At 42.5% G+C, this 17,370-nt stretch overlaps 1 protein-coding gene across 2 annotated transcripts; it reads right to left on the bottom strand.

Moving 5' to 3' along the window:
- Positions 1-13,855: 13,855 nt before the first annotated feature.
- On the bottom strand, positions 13,856-16,905 carry LOC131912007 (ral guanine nucleotide dissociation stimulator-like). 2 transcript variants are annotated; one of them, XM_059264486.1, is made up of 4 exons: positions 16,268-16,899; positions 15,305-15,352; positions 14,591-14,799; positions 13,856-14,352 (listed from the first exon to the last, which is right to left on the bottom strand). In XM_059264486.1, exons 1-4 carry the CDS (start codon positions 16,378-16,380, stop codon positions 14,324-14,326), a joined length of 399 nt encoding a protein of 132 aa, XP_059120469.1. In that variant the 5' UTR covers positions 16,381-16,899; the 3' UTR covers positions 13,856-14,323. The 2 variants fall into 2 exon arrangements, with proteins under 2 accessions (XP_059120469.1, XP_059120468.1); XM_059264485.1 differs by having other exon boundaries at positions 13,856-14,799; positions 16,268-16,905.
- Between the last annotated feature and the right edge of the window lie 465 nt (positions 16,906-17,370).

The raw sequence follows: 17,370 nt of genomic DNA, 5'->3' as shown, positions 1-17,370 counted from the left end.
TAAACTAACAATAAGAATAAATGGTGTTTTGCTGTCTGTTCTGGGAGACACAGGTGCTGACATGACCATAATTGCACCAGAATTTTGGCATCCAACTTGGCCTCTTCAGGAGGTAAACGTTCAACTGTTAGGAACTGGAACATTATCTCAAGTGAAACAGAGTGCAAGATGGCTCAAATGTATAGGTCCAGAGGACAGAGAGGAAAATTAAAACCATATGTGGCTAACATAGGTATGAGCCTGTAGGGTTGAGACCTGTTGCAACAATGGAATACTCAGATTAACATCCCTCCAACCTCAGAAACAAATCATAAACTAGCACATGTTACTGAGAGAAATATTAGAAGGTATTATTCTAATGAGTGGTCACCAGCCATCCATATTATACAAGAACAGTGCACAACAACTGATGATCTTCCAAAGACACCAACAGCTCTACCTTTAAAATGGTTAACAGACAAGCCTGTATGGGTTCAGCAATGGCCTTTAACAACAGAGAAACTCCAGGCTTTAGAAGAGCTGGTAGAAGAACAGTTAAATGCTCAGCATATTGAAGAATCAATAAGCCCTTGGAATTTTCCTGTATTTGTTATTAAAAAGAAATCCGGTAAATGGAGAATGGTAACAGACCTTAGAGCAGTTAACAAAGTAATTCAGCCAATGGGCTCTCTACGATCTGGAATTCCTTTGCCTACTCTGTTACCAAAAGGATGGCTTCTTATAGTTATTGATTTAAAAGACTGTTTCTTTTCAATATCCTTACAAGAAAAAGACAGAGAAAGATTTGCCTTCACGGTGCCTACTTACAATAAACTCAACCGGCTAAAAGATTTCAATGGAGGGTTCTCCCACAGGGAATGTTGAATAGCCGAACCCTGTGCCAATATTTTGTACAACAGCCATTGGAAATGATACATAAAAAATTTCCTAAATCTATAATTGATCATTATATGGATGATATTTTACTAGCTGACTCAAATGCAGATACTTTAGAAAGAATGTTTGAAGAAGTAAAGAAAATTTTGCCTTGCTGGGGATTACAAATTGCTCCTGAAAAGATACAAAGAGGAGATTCTATTAATTATTTAAGATATAAAATAGGTCTACAAAAAATTAGACGCCAAAGGTGCAAATTAGGAGAGATTGACTACAGACTCTTAATGACTTTCAAAGATTATTTGGAGACATTTCTCATCTAAGAACTATTGTTGGGGTAAAAAAATGATGAAGTGAGTAATTTGTTCAAAACCTTAGAAGGTGACAATGACTTAAATAGTCCAAGGGAATTATCACCTGAAGCTGAGAAAGATTTGGCCTTGGTAGAAGAGAAAGTACATGAAGGACATGTGGATCATATCGATCCAAAGCTGGATTGCATTTTGGTTATTTTACCTTCTAGGCATTCTCCTACAGGAATATTAATGCAGAGGGAAGATATTATATTGGAATGGATATTTTTACCAAATAAACTGAATAAAAAATTTAAAATTTATGTGGAAAAAAATCTCTGACTTGATTTTGAAAGGAAAATTGAGACTTTGTCAATTAGTAGGAATAGACTCCGCAGAAATTGTCATACCTTTAACTAAGGAGAACATTGAAAAATTATGGGCAGAAAGTGAACCTTGGCAAAGAGCTTGCAGTAATTTTTTTGGGGGGGAAATTAACAGCAAATATCCCAAAAGCAATAGAATTGATCTTATAAAGAGAGCTGATTGGATCTTGCTTCGAATTGTATGGGAAAAACACATATCTGGAGTTGTACATTTTATACAGATGCAAACAAACAATAAAAGGGAGGTTACAAATCAGAAAATTTAAGTAAAGTGGTTCAAAGTCCTTATAATTCAGTTCAAAAATCAGAATTGTATGCATTTCTGTTGGTATTAATGGAATTTTCAGAACCTCTCAACATAGTTACTGACTCTCAGTATGCTGAAAGAGTGGTATTACATTTTGAGACATAAGTAACTTCACTATTTATTCAGTTACAAGATACAATCAGGAAAAGGAGTCATGCCTTATATATAACTTACATCCAATCCCATACTGCTCTGCCAGGCCCTCTAGCACAAGGTAATGATGAGATTGATAAATTATTGATAGGAAATGTGCTGGAGGCCCCAGAATTTCATAAAAACATCATGTCAATAGTAAAGGTTTAAAAAAGGATTTTTCCATAACCTGGCAACAAGCCAAGAAAATTTTAAGGAATGCCCTACTTGTTCCTTTTACAATCAGACGCCATTACCAGCAGGATGTAACCCAAAGGGTACTCAGAGGAATGAAATCTGGCAGATGGATGTGTTTCACTTTGCAGAATTTGGAAAATTGAAATATGTACACCATACCATCGATACTTATTCAGGATTTCAGTGGGCAACTGCTTTGAGTTCTGAAAAAGCTGATTCTGTCATCGCTCATTTGCTAGAAGTTATGGCCATCATGGGTATACCTGCACAAATTAAAACTGACAGTTCTCCAGCATATGTCTCTGTTAAAATGAAACAGTTTTTTGCTTATTACAATATAAAGCATATTACAGGAATACCACATAATCCTACAGGTCAAGCAGTTATAGAAAGATCAAACAGAACTCTAAAGGAGATGCTAAATAAACAGAAAGGGGTAACAAAAACCCCCAGAAATAGACTGCATAATGCTCTATTAACTTTGAATTTTCTCAATGCTAATGAGAAAGGAACAACAGCTGCAGAGGGACATTGGATAATAGAAAAAAACTACAGAATTAAATCAGCCTATATACTTTATGAATGTGCTGACCTCAGAATGGAAACCAGGATATGTGTTACGTTGAGGATAAGGTTTTGCTTTTTTTTCTACAGGAGAAGATAAGCTGTGGATACCATCAAAATTGATAAAGGTTCGATTTGAACAAGAGAGACCTCTTAATTAGAAAAAGTGATAGCTCATCAACCAGCGTGACCATCCAATTTAAACTAACTTATACCACTAACAAATGCCTTTTCATTTAATCATATGTAACTTGCCAAAAGGGAACTTCCCCAAAATTTATCTTTGGGAAAGGTTTTTGTTTTTATCTTTTAGGAGAATCAAGGCTAAGGAATTGAAGAACACTGGACAAGTGAGACAACTGAAGAAAAAGGATAAATCATCTTAAAAAATTTTCCTGAGAAAAACAGTAAAATGGCCTATTGCTATATCATCTATAAAATTTCATAAGTCTTCCTAAATGTTTGTTTCTGCTCTTCTCTAAAGACGTTTAACAGTATTGGTCTTCTTGTAGTCCCTGTTCAATTAAAAATTTAAAGATGGCTTTGGAGTTGAAGAATGGTTCTCTCATTCTTTAAACACATTCATGTTGTTAAAAGGAAAATGCAAACTCCCTGTATCATGCCATAAGAAAGACTCATCTTCTGATATGGGACTAAAGAAAAACCAAATTAATTAAGAGATTATTCTATTACTACTAATCTCAATTCTTTGATTCTATTCTGATTCTTAAAACTTTTCTTAAAGTATGAATTTTATATCAAAATTTACAAGGTTAATATATATATTAAACTTTGTTAAGGTTTTAATAGTCATATAGACTACTAACTAATTCTAGAAAAAAGGCTTCAATTAGCTGCCTATACATGTCTTTGTGTTCAAGTCTTTATCAGTGTTCTGCAGGAAATCATGGACAGGCCTAACATTAAATTTGAAGTCTCCAGGAAGAAGACGGGGCCCCACAACAACAACAATTCCACGTGGACAATAATAATACCACTAAGCTGACAAACATCATCTATAGATCAGCTTTGGACTTCAAAGTGCTCAGAGCAATTTTGAGATGCTAGCTGAGATGATCCAGTTTTAAAGACTACTTGAATAAGGACTATAGATAAGCCATGAACTTTGGCATTATGATCAAACTGGACAAGAAAGAATATAGCTACCTTTCCTAGAATTTGACAATTAACCCAAAATTTTTCTTTTCAGAATAAAGATGCCTTTGCTCATATTCAGCAGGAAGCAATTTTAAGAATACAACGCCCACATTCCCAAATAGGTGGTGTGTGGTGTGGTTTTTGGTTTTTTAATGGGTTTTGGGTCTGGGATAATTTTCATTGTTTAGGAGGGTTGGTTACAAGTTGTTGCTAAGGGTTAGGAAAAGGGCTAAGCAAAGGAGATTAGATTTAAGGGTCTTGTTTGAAAAAAAATATCAAAATTGTAGAATAGAGGGTAGATTGTTGAATCTACTCGGAAAAAAAATAAAGAAAAGATATAGATACGATATAGATAAAAAGATAGATTATTGAATCTACTTTTAAAAGACAATTACTAGTTTTAAATACTTTACATTGGACTGGACTTTTGTATATTGTATACAAATTATATATTGAGATTGAGATTGTTAGAAAATGCTATACGTATACTTCTAATCTTGTTCAAGATATTGTATTTATATCATTCATTTGACAATGTAATGCAATTTGCTGATCTTTGAATGTTATTATTATCAACTATTAGGATATAAAGAAATGAAAGTTAGTAGTTTGACATTACAATAGAACTTGTAGTCATATTAGTTGTGTTTTCAAGATCAAGCAGATATATTTTAGATAGACAGGTCATCTTCAAACCCTTCAGAGATCTACAGAATATGGCACTTAAAATGTTTCAATAACTTAGAAAATTTTTCTTTTTTGTTATGACTATGAGACATGTCAGCTCCTGGCAGTACCAATCTACTTCAGTGAAAATATGGGCATTGAAGAAACTGCATATGGAGTTAACTTTCATTGTGGCAAAAGTTAGCCACTGGACAACAAAGTGTCCTCGAATCGACTGCTGACAAACAGGACAAAATGGACAGACAGGACACAAAACAAAGGACTACCGATTCTTGCCAAGACAAGTGTGGTTGTGGCTTTAACAAAAGGCATCTTCTGAGGCCAGGACAATATGGCACCATCCCTGAAGTGGCCTTTGCAATCCGGAAAAGGTACAGTGCCCCTTTCTTTGAAGGCAGCTGAACTGGCAGTTGACTGATAGCTTCTGATGTGCAGTGGAACAGCAACTGAAACAGTTATTCTTGAAAGAGTAACTAAGCTGATGGAGTCTAACCCTTCAATGGTAGACTGGCATTTAATAAAAGAGATAGGCCATCCACTATGGTGATATTTTATTTGTATTAAAATGTTATTTGTATGTTAATAAATAAAGTTGCCCGGGGGTCAGAGCTATTAGCAAGCCATAGGAAAGCAGAGCAGTGGTGGTGTACACTTGTAATCCTAGCACTTGGTAGGCAGAGCTGAGTAAGTCTCTGTGTGTTCAGGGATACAGCCATTATTGGATACACATGCCTTTAATCTCAATACCAATCATGGAAAACCTGGAGACCTATACAGACAGGCCGTGATGAGGCGGTCATGTGGTTGGGTTTACAACCAATGAGAAGGCAGAACAGGAACTCTATATAAAGACTTTAACACAGGGGTAGCTCTGGTTTGGAGAGGTAGGACCACTGCAGGAGGAAGGGTAAGGTTTTAGCTCTTAGCTCTGACCTCTTGGCTTTCTTCTTTGCATTGGTTCTGTGTTTCTTATTTAATAAGAAGGTTGGTTACATCTACAATCCACAATCTGAGAACAATGGGATGCAGAGAAGAACGGGATGCTAAGATGAAGTCACGCACACACAACCAAGAAGAATGGACAGCTGAATTCAAAGAACATTAACAATTTCCAGAATTTAAAATCCTGAATCAAGATAAGACACTAGTGAAATTCAGGTATTTCTGGTACATGGACTGCTCTCACCAAATGTGAGGTCAAACTGTTGGCCTTGTGTACATCCTACTTCACAAATGAGTCTGTTGGATACACTGAAGATGATGCCCCAATGCTGTGGAGAAACCTCAGGTGACTGTCCAGGCAGGTGGCTGTTTCTGTCAACTCACATTTTTTGGAAGTCTCTTGTTAGCACTTCCTATTTTTTTTAGGTAATATTATTTCCTTCTTAGGACTCTGAGGGAGTTAAGATTAGTTAGTTATAGTTATAGTTAGTTAAAGATTAGATAGTTATAGTTTTCTTTATTAAGAATTTTAGAAAAGAAACTCACTAAAGAGGTGTAAGTGTATAAATTTGAAAGACATTATAAAATAGTTCTGTTAGTAATATAAGTTAGGATAGAAAGTGAATCAGGTACATTTTGGACTTACCAAAATAGGCTAGATAATGGAATTATTTTCTCTGAGTTTGTCAAATGCAAATGAACTAGACATTGTTTAGGTATTTATTGCTTGTATATATTATATATAGTTATTTTACTTATTGTACAGTTTTTCTTATATTAGTTATAACTTTTTTTTATTAGAATAGAAAGGGGAAATATGGTGATTTTTTTGTGCTGAAATGTGATTTTACTTGTATGTTAATAAATAAATTTGCCTGGGGGTCAGAGCTAATAGTAAGCCATTTAGCAGAAGTCTGCCAGTGGTAGCACACGCCGTTAATCTGATCACACAGCAGGCAGAGTCTGTGTGTTCAAGGACATAGCCAGCTTGGAGACACACGCCTTTAATCTCAATACCATAGAGACCTGGAGGTCTGTATAGACAGGCAATGATGAAAAAGTTATGTGGTTGTGATTAGAATCAATGAGAAGGCAGAACAGAAAGTCAATAAAAATACGGACACACAGAGATTAGGTCTCTTTCTCAGGGGACGGATGGCAGTGGCATTGGATGCTAAGAAGGTAATCTTAACTCTTGGCTACTGCTCTCTGATCACTGGGCTTTTAACTATGCATTTGGGTATGTGTTTCTTATTTAATAAGACCATTTAGAATTACATCTACAGCTAACCAAATCCAGGAACACATCTAAAATATTATCCACCATGACCAAGTAGGCTTCATCCCAAGGATGCAAGGATGGTTCTACATATGAATATCTGTCAATGTAATATACCATATAAACAAAATGAAAGAAAAAAACCACATAATCATCTCATTAGATGCTGAAAAAGCCTTTGACAAAATCCAACACCCCTTCATGATAAAGGTTCTAGAGAGATCAGGAATACAAGGAACATACCTAAATATAATAAAGGCAATTTACAGCAAGCTGACAGCCAACATCAAATTCAATGGAGAGAAACTCAAAGTGATTCCACTAAAATCAGGAACAACAGAAGGCTGTCCACTCTCCCCACACTTACTCAACATAGTACTTGAAGTTCTAGCTAGATCAATAAGACAACAAAAGAAGATCAAAGGGATACAAATTGGAAAGGAAGAAGTCAAACTTTCACTATTTGCAGATGATATATAAGTGACCCCCAAAATTCTACCATGGATCTCCTACAGCTGATAAACTCCTTCAGTAAGACGGCAGGATACAAGATTAACTTTAAAAAAATCAGCAGCTCTCCTATATACAAATGATAAATGGGCTGAGAAAGAAATCAGAGAAATATTACCCTTTACAATAGCCACAAATAATATAAAATGTCTTGGGGTAACTCTAACTAAGCAAGTGAAAGACCTGATAAGAACTTTAAGTCTCTGAAGAAAGACATTGAAGAAGATATCAGAAAATGGAAAGATCTCCCACGCTCATGGATAGGTAGAATTAACATAGTAAAAATGGCAATCTTACCAAAAGCAATCTACAGATTCAATGCAATCCCCATCAAAATCCCAACACAATTCTTCACAGACCTGGAAAGAACAATATTTAACTTCATATGGAAAAACATAAAACCTAGGATAGCTAAAAGAATCCTATATAATAAAGCAACCTCTGGAGGCATTATGATCCCTGACCTCAACCTCTATTATAAAGCTGTAGTAATAAAAACAACTTGGTACTGCCATAGAAACCCACACATGGACCAACGGAATTGAGTTGAAGACCCTGACATTAATCCACACACCTATGAACATATGATTTTTGACAAAGAAACCAAAACTGTACCATGGAAAAAAGAAAGCATCTTCAACAAATTGTGCTGGCATAACTGGATGTCAACATGCAGAAGATTGCAAATAGATCCATATCTGTCATCATGCACAAAACTCAAGTCCAAGTGGATCAAAGACCTTAACATAAGTCCAGTTACACTGAACTTGATAGAAGAGAAAGTAGGAAGTAATCTTGAATGAATTGGCACAGGAGACCACTTCCTAAATATAATACCAGTAGCACGGACACTGAGAGCAACAATTAATAAAATGGACCTCCTGAAACTGATAAGCTTTTGTAGGGCAAAGGGCACAATCAATAAGACAAAACGACAGCCTACAGAATGGGAAAAGATCTTCACCAACCCCACATCTGACAGAGGGCTGATCTCCAAAATATATAAAGAACTCAAAAAGCTAGACTTCAAATTACTGAACAATCCATTTAAAAATGGGATACAGAGCTTAACAGAGAATTCTCAACAGAGTAATCTCAAATGGCTGAAAGACATCTAAGGAACTGCTCAACATCCTTAGTCGTCAGGGAAATGCAAGTTAAAACAACTCTGAGATACCATCTTATACCTGTCAGAATGGCTAAGATCAAAAACACTGAAGACAGCTTATATTGGAGAGAATGTGGAGCAAGAGGAACACTCCTCCACTGTTGGTAGGAATGCAAACTTGTACAGCCACTTTGGAAATCAGTGTGGCGGTTTCTCAGAAAATTGGGAATCAATCTTCCTCAAGACCCAGCTATGCCACTCTTGGGCATATACCCAAGGAATGCTCAATCATACCACAGGGACAAATGCTCAACTATGTTCATAGCAGCACTATTTGTAATAGCCAGAACATGGAAACAACCTAGATGCCCCTTACCTGAAGAATGGATAAAGAAAATGTGGTACATATACACAATGGAGTACTACTCAGCAGTAAAAAAAAAAAAAACAAAAAAAACAAAAAAACAAAAAAAAAACAATGATATCATGAAATTTGCAAGCAAATGGATGAAACTAGAAAATATTATCCTGAGTGAGGTAACCCAGACTCAGAAAGATAAACATAGTATGTACTCACTCATAAGTGGATACTAGATGTGAGGGAAGGGATGGCCAGACTTCAACCCGCAGCTCCAGAGAGGATAGCTAACAGGAAAAGACCCTAGGAGGGACACATGGATGGCCCAGTGAAGGAGAAGAGGAAGATATCTACATGAGTGGACTAGGATTGGGGGGTGGCGGAGGTCGAGGAGTGGGGGATGAGAACATAGGGAAATGAGAGGGTCAAGCTGCAACAGGGACAGGATGGGAGGACAGGGAGGGAGATACCATGATAGATGAGGACATCATGGGAATAGGAAGAGGCAGGGTGCCAGGGAGGCTCTCAGGAATCCACAAGGATAACCCTACCTTGGACTGCTGGCAGTGGTTGAGAGGGTGCCTGGACTGGTCTACTCTGGTGACCGGTCTAGTGAATACCCGAAGTATCATCATAGAGCCTTTGTCCAGTGACTGATGGAGGTAGATGCAGAGATCCATGGCCAGGCACCAGGCTGAGCTCTGGGAATCCAATCAATGAGAGAGAGGAGGGATTCTGCAGGCGGGGGACGTCGAGATCATGATGGGAAGATGTGTAGAGATGACTGGCCACACTAGTGGAAGCCCATGAACTGTAGACTAGTGGCTGTGGAGCCCCCATAGGACTGGACTGGGCCCTCTGGATATGGAAGACGGTTGTTTGGCTTGAACTGTTTGGGGGCCACCCAGGCAGGGAGATCAGGATCCATCCCTGGTGCATGGGCAGGCTTCTGGGGATCCGGTGCCTGTGGTGTGACACCTTGCACAGCCTTGGTGCAGTGGGAAGGGGCTTGGACCTGCCTAGGCTCAGTGTGCCAGCTCTGCTGACTCCCCATGGGAGACCTTGATTTGGGGGATGCGGGGATGTGAGGTGGCTTGGGAGGGATGGCTGGGGGGTGGTAGGAGGGAGGAGGTGGGATCTGTGTGGGTGGTACATAGAGTAAGTAGAAAACTTCTTAATAAAGAAAAATAAAAAGGAAAAAAAGAAGGAAGAGAGGGATGGCTGCCAGTGTTGTTGAAAAACAATTGTTAACTCCTATGACTATAATAATTAACAATTAATCCCAGATTCTCTGTTTGGCATTGAGCAGCTTGTCACTTGTAGGCAGTCAACTCCCTGCCACCCACCTGTAGCTCTTGTAGCTCCCACCTCTACTGACCTGCACAGAGAGCACAATCCCACCCTCTGTGAGAGCCATTGACTGGCTGCAGGCCTCTCCTGCAGGCCAAGATTGGCTGCCCATGCTGCAGGCCAGATAGCAAGAGAGTTATGGAGGGAGGTGGCCCTTGCTGTGCCTCTCTCTCCTCTTCCAAGAAATGAGGGAGGTTAGTACACAGAAACAAGTAACAGTGACACGGACATAAGTACTAGTATACCAGCAGTGAGACCTCACTCACGGTTAGTGAGCCCAGTCTAACAGATGGCCTCTCTGGCAGTATGCAAGACCAACCCAGAAGGAGCTCCCTGATTATCTCAGTTCAGTCAGGGGGACCTAGTCCTCTAAAACATAAGAACAGAACAGTAACATAGTACCAGTTAGAACACAGACCGAGACCAAGACATCAGTTTGCAGTCATGACCAGCTCAGCCTCTCCAGAGGAACCAGGGGAATCTAATCCCCAACAGAAGGGTCTCCTCACCCACCAGAAGAGGCCTGGGATGTCCTCCAGGAACCCCAACCTGCGATTCACCCGAGCATCCACCATAGATCTTATGCAGGCTTCACAGACAGAACTCCCACTGCCACAGATGGCCAGAAACAGAAAGCAGAAACTGAAAACCTTGCCAGGGCAAATCTGAAAGTTACCTGATAATAGGTGCCATAAGACTCAATGGAGGGTGGTCATGGAGGTTTGGGAAATCTTGGTGGAACCTCCAAAATGTTTTACACAGAGTCCTCCAAAGACCATCAAGAGACCAAATCCGATGGAAAAGCAAAGAGACTTTACTGTTGTGAGTTAACCTGGGCCTCTCAGTCCATCTGTCTCAGAAGCAGAGCAGGAGAGACTATCAGTAGCAAGGGGACAGGGTAATTATAGGGAATAAAGCAAGGGGAAGGGTCTTGGGGGTACACAGACTACACAGGAACAGACTCAGGATTGGTTTATTCAAGTGGCAATCATGTTAGTATCTCTTCATTGGCTAGATTAGTTGGGGGTTGCAGTTATCCATTTTGGGAGAGGCCTGACAAGATCCAGGCTTTGTCCTTGAGCTGCTATGGAGGCTGGCTGACCTGCACATATTGACTGTGGGGGCTGGCTCAGGGGCCCAGGCTTGGTGTGTCCTATCTCCCTGTCCCTGCAGGCAGGGGGCATCAGTGATTGTCTTCTTTTCATGGCCCTCTCAGAAACTACTTGTTCAGTCTCAGAAAGCTGAAATTGAGGCCCTGATCTCTGAGAGAAGACTGAGCAGCCTGTTATGGTGTCTGCCTGGTCCTTTCAAAACCTCCACCCAGTGTGGGGTTCTCCATTTCAAGTGTCAGGCCACACTAGAGGATACCTTTTCCAAACTTGGATCTGTGAGGATAGGGGAACTATGAGGCAAACCCTCATCAGATATAACAGGGACACTTTTTGGTTTGTTTGTAAGGATGATACAGCTTCACAGTGGGTAAGCACTGAACTACACCCTCACGTGCACTTTATTTATATAGGGTCTCATGCAGCCCAAGCTGGCCTTGAGCTAATTACAAGAGTTTGAAATCCTGATCCTTCTGCTTCAGTCTCCCAAATTCTAGGATGAGAAGAGTCCACCACTGTGCCCAGCTTCAGGGTTACTTTTAAGGGTGTCCACAAACAATGAAGGTTAGGAATAACCTCCTAGCATTAAACCAAGCCACCATTGCTGGGGATGTGAGGTCCACTTGAAAACACTATGAACTATTTTGGATGACACTAGATATTGTACCATCTGGAAGGTGGGCATATTTGCTTTCCCTTAGTTAGAAGCTGCTGTGGGAAGACACCAAGCAGAGCATCACCAGGACACCTTAAAAGCAAAAGTCTCACTGGGCAGTGGTAGCACATGCCTCTCTCTGGGCAGTATAGCACATGCCTTTAATCCTAGCACTGAGGAGGCAGAGCCAGCAAGATCTCTGTGAATTTGAGGCTAGCCTGGTCTACAGAGCAAGATCCAGGACATGCACCAAAACTACACACAGAAACACTGCCCCAAAAAACCAAAAAAAAAAAAAAAAAAAAGAAAAAAAAAAGAAAAAGAAAGAAAGAAAAAGTCCCCACATATCCCCTCTGCCTCCTAGTCAATCAAGAAAGGCAAATCTTCCAAGGTGTCTGGCAGGGAAGCAGGAGTGGCCACATTGCACACATGCAAGTGACATCATACAGGAGCTTATGCATGAGCCACTGGGACTGGATCCCTTTCCCTGAGGGAGAGAAGGCAAAGCCTTGATGCCCCAACCCCTGCACTGGAGAGTGCAGCCAACTCCAGGAGAGGGGAGAGGGGAGGGCTGCTGGTCTTTTCAGCTCAGGGACCAGCCCAGCAGGAGTGGTCATTAGGCAGCATGGCTCTAGGCTTTGCATGTCTCTGACAGGATTTGCACACCTGAAGAGCTAAGCATGTGTGGCCTGTGCCTCAGCTCTCCTCAGGGACACTGGTGCCCTGCAGTTCTCTGAGGGTGTTAAAAACAACCCCAAATTAGAGAACTTTTCAATTTAGCTCTTTATAGGGCTAGAAGTAAATCTCTAAATTTCCACAACTATTTCACCATCTTCTATTACCTGTACTATCTGGTCACAGCCAGTCCACTGCCCCTGCTCTGTTGGACTGGCGGCACACTCTGACTCCATGTTCACCAGGAAGCCTGATCTGGCCCAGGCAGGATGGGGATCTCTCAGCAGACTTCCTGCACAACCAGCCCCCCTCCCCCACACACACACACACATTCCATCTCACACTACATACACTTCGCTGAAGCTCAACTCCCAAGCTATGATGTGGAATCTCTGATGTCTGGACACTTGCCTGTAGAGAACTGAGACTTGTGTGATCTTTGCCCATGAATAATGTCATGGTGACTGATGGGTGGGTTACCTTCATCCCTCGGAAGCTCTCATGAGCAGGCCAGTGGCCGCTCTAAGTCCTGCACATCCTGATTGGCTTCACTGGGGAGATGAGCACCTTAGCTGACCCAGGTCACATATGTGGGACAAGAGTTGGTAGGAGTCATCAATGGAATTGTCATGAGGAGAGCGACAGAAGCATGGTGAGTGGCACTTGGGTTGATTCCAGGCCATTCCATGAACACAGGAGGAAATGTACATAAAACCTTGACATTGTTACTCATAGACTGTCCCAACATTGAAGAAAAGCTAAGGATTACTTCAAGAAAATCAGCATGGTTTAAACATTGTCCATAGCATCAAACACCCCTGAAATCTATGGCCACTCCTCTCTTCACATTGTGTCTTTAATATGGGAAATGGTGAGTGTGTGCCTAGCCTTGTGCACATGGGAAGCAGGGACCTGGTGACATTGCAATTTGTCCTCATCAGACCCTGAAATAGTGCTGCTACCCAGCTACAGGAGCCTGAAACTAAAGCAGAAACCCTTTGAAGGACACCTGGTCAGCCAGACCTCTAAGCACATGACCTAGCTCTTAGGACCCCAGCAAATGGCAGCCAGCCACAACTATCTGTATTTCTAGCACCTCTCTCAGGCATTCACCTGGTCTCTGTCAAGGCAGTGGCTTTTGCCTCCCTTTCTCCAGGATGGTCTGTCTCTATGTAGCCTCTCACGGAACCAGTGTGGTCTGCTTAGGGAAACTGCTAGGCCCTGTACAAGCATGCTGAGGGGACATCACAACCACAACTTAGACAATGAAAAACAAACGAACAATTTATTAAAACCAATACTTAAACTAACACAATATCGAAAATAACCAGAATAATAAAAACAGTTACTCAGGGGATGGGGAGGCTGGCTGTGGGGCTGAGAATGCTGGGGGTTCAAATCCGGGAGGGATTCTGTGGGGAACAAGAGAACTGGTGCTGTCTGCAGAGCAGATACTGATGGTGCAGCAGAAGGGAAATGGGTGGCAGGGCCATTCCCTGGGGAGGGAGACCCACTGCAGCAAAGTCAGGTGTGCAAAAGCTGCAATATCTGCTGACATGAGGACACTCAGTATCCACAGCTGCTAACCCGTGTGGTGACCCACCGCTGCTGCCACATCTCACGGGTGTCACAGAAACTTCTGTTGCTTGTTGTGGTCTCCAGCTCCGGTGTAGCTGTCTTCGTTGTTGATTAACAGACTTCAAGCTCCAGATCTGTGCATTTGCGGCTCCCCAGATCTAAGGATGTGCTGCTGATGCAGGCATCTCTAGAAGGGGAAGAGGCAGTGGAGTGCAGGAGGAGACAACATGCCCAGGATGAGACCTCCTTCTCAGCCTTTCCAAACACAGAGGAGATCATGTGTGCCTGGAATCCCAGACCGTATTCTACAAAACGACATGTGCCCAGGCTAGAGTCCAGTAACAACCCCTGCAAAGAGGAGCCTCTCAAGGATCCCCCCAGCTCTCCAGGTACTGAATCCTCCTGACAGGGTGTCAAGCACCTACCTGAGGCTTCCTCAGTGCTGGCCTCTGAGTCACTGGCCACTTCTGCCTGCAGCTGGGTCAGGAGTTCATTGACACGAATGACAACATCTGAATGGGGAATGTTGACAATCAAGTAGTTCTTCACTTGTTTCAGAATGGACAGGACTGATGCCTGGCAAAAATCCTCAGGGAACTTCTCAATCCGTATGTCCAGGAGGGTGGAGATGGCTCTGGGTTAGGAGACAGACAGCCCAGTCGGTGGCCTGGACTCTCCTTTGCCGCCCCTCTCAAGGCTCCGTGCATGTGAGACTGCAAGGAAGAAGATCTCCAGCCCTTATGCAAATGAGCACAGTGAGCAGGGCTGTGAGGTCCATGTGAGCAGGGAGCTCCGCACACTCCTTTCTCAGGCTCTAACGGAGAGCAGCTGACCAGGCCTGGATGACATGGGCTGAGATCAGGGTAGAGTCTCACGGGGGCACCAGAGGCCACAGGCTTCCTCCATATTCCCACTAGCAAGGACCCTGCCCATGCAATTCTTCTCACCCTCCAGGAAATACTCCGACATCAGTATAGAAAGCAGGAGTGTGAAATAACAAAAAAAAAAAGAAAAAAAGAAAAAAAGAAAAAAAAAGGAAAGCAGGAGTGTGAGACCCAAGCATCATCCCTGACCCTTAGAACCCAAATGACCCGACTCTGGAGAGCCAAGGCCTTTCTCTTGTTGCAAAGCCCACTTACCCCATAACTTCTTCATCCTCTTCACAATCAGGGTAGAAGTATGCATACCTAGAGGAGAACAGGAAGGATGTCATCTGTAGAGTCTCAGGTCCCCATCCAAAAGACCTCTAGGGGGACACTGATACCTGGAGAGGAATCTAAGTCCAGTACCTAGAAGTCCTGTCTGCTCTCAGTATTATGAATTCACCCTGATACAGTAGGTGCCTCAAATATGTTTGTGCAGTGGGTGATCACAAACATCTCTATCCAGACATCCCAGTGCACACCAGGTTCCTTGGATTACCCTCCACGGGTCTCCACTCTGGACACATCTCTATTCGGTACTCCAATAGGAATTCTAGAACCTCCTTTACAATAGGAGAAGTGCTTTGGTCAAGGCTCAGAAAAACTGGGCCAAGGATAGAGAGCTTCTTGAAGGTACAGAGAACATCCACACTCATTAGAGTCTCAGCTCTGGACACACCAGTCCCTAAGGCCGAGCCTGGAGGAAGCACTTTCTGACTTCATGCTGTTGGGTGAATAGTCAACAACACTCTAGAAAATAAGGAGGCTCAGAGGAAGGCAGAGAGCTTCCCATAACCAGGAGAGGATCTGAGGCCTCTGAGCTTGGAGGTGGGCACTCACTGCTTGAACAGCAGGCCTGGCACCCGCTGCATGGTGACAAACCTTTGATATATGTAAATGAACGTGAGAACAACAGAGGCATCCCCAGTCTGCAGGGAAATCACCAGGCGAATCACCACCTCTTCCAAAGCACTGAAGCGAGACTTTCCATAGGACTCCTTCAGGTCCTTTGGGGCAGACTCCTTCTCAACCTGAGGAGAGATCAAGGTGGATGGTTCCAACAGGCACAGGACTACAACATTCTGATTGGCTATTATTATTCCAAGTTTTCCTGAATCTTTACACTGCCAAACTCCCAAAGTGAAATTTGGGGAAACTCTGAGATTTCAGAGTGATTACCTGGTCTGTGTGATCCTGGCCCTGGCTGCCCTGGGTTGAGTTTGTTCCTCTCCGGCCAAATGGCCAGAGGCGTTGGAGCCAGGAGTGAACCCGGGATCTCCGGGTACCACCATGGCCTCCACCACGGCCTCCTCTTTTCTCTTTCTTATGGTCTGAGCCTCGAGTAATCCCAAGACAACAAGAAAACATCCTGCTCTGACTAGAGTATCAGGACAAATGAGCCTGCTAGGCTGTCTCTAAGCAGCTGGCTGCCTGGTTGCAGGGTTCTGCATTGTTGGGTCATTGTTAAGGAAGTGAGGTCACTCTTGGGGACCCCTGCCTGAGTCCCCTCCTCACACAGGGCCATCCCAAAAGTCTCCTAGGTCCCCTCCCACCTCCCAGGTGCCCTACTTGACACAGTCAAACAGGCACTTCCCACCCCACTGCTCCCAGGGATGTCTGGGTACAGGAAGCACCTCAGCTTTGCAATCTGAGTCCCTACTGTTGATCTGCATCTGCTATGCTAATCCTAAACAACCCTAATTGCCCTGGACCACCATAAACCTTAGACATGTCTCTCTTCTAGACTACTTTGTGTGTGTTCTGTGTGAAATATGAGCACCAATCATCTGGGTGTGCCAGGACTTCACAAGAAACTACAGAGTGGGGCTTCCCCCCCCCCATTTTTTCATACTTGGTTTTTTTTTTTGTTTGTTTTTTTGTTTGTTTGTTTCTTTGAGACAGGGTTGCTCTGTACAGCCCTGGCTGTCCTGGATCTCACTCTCTAGAACAGGCTGGCCTTGAACTCACAGAGATTCACCTGCTTCTGCCTCTGGAGTACTGGGATTAAAGGCATGCACCACCACTGGGGCTCAGAGTGGAGCTTTTTCATAGTAATTAAAATCATGTGCTTTGTTGAAAAAAAGTGCAACTGTGTTAATTCTTCCTTTACTCCTCTTTGCTGATTTCTTGATTTTTTCCTACAGACTCCTTCAGCTCTATGCACCTAGGCATCGCTGATGTCACCTCCTTTATTCTGAAAGTTTGCCAGCAAGAGAAGGAGTGCAGGGAAAGACAATGGAGAGTGATCCAGACCCTAGGCTGGAGCCTACAGCAGCTCCTCC

The sequence above is a fragment of the Peromyscus eremicus genome, chromosome 5, assembly GCF_949786415.1.
Source record: "Peromyscus eremicus chromosome 5, PerEre_H2_v1, whole genome shotgun sequence".
NCBI lineage: Eukaryota > Metazoa > Chordata > Mammalia > Rodentia > Cricetidae > Peromyscus > Peromyscus eremicus.
The sequence above is the reverse complement of the archived record's forward strand: the minus strand, read 5'-3'. Positions and strand labels throughout refer to the sequence as shown.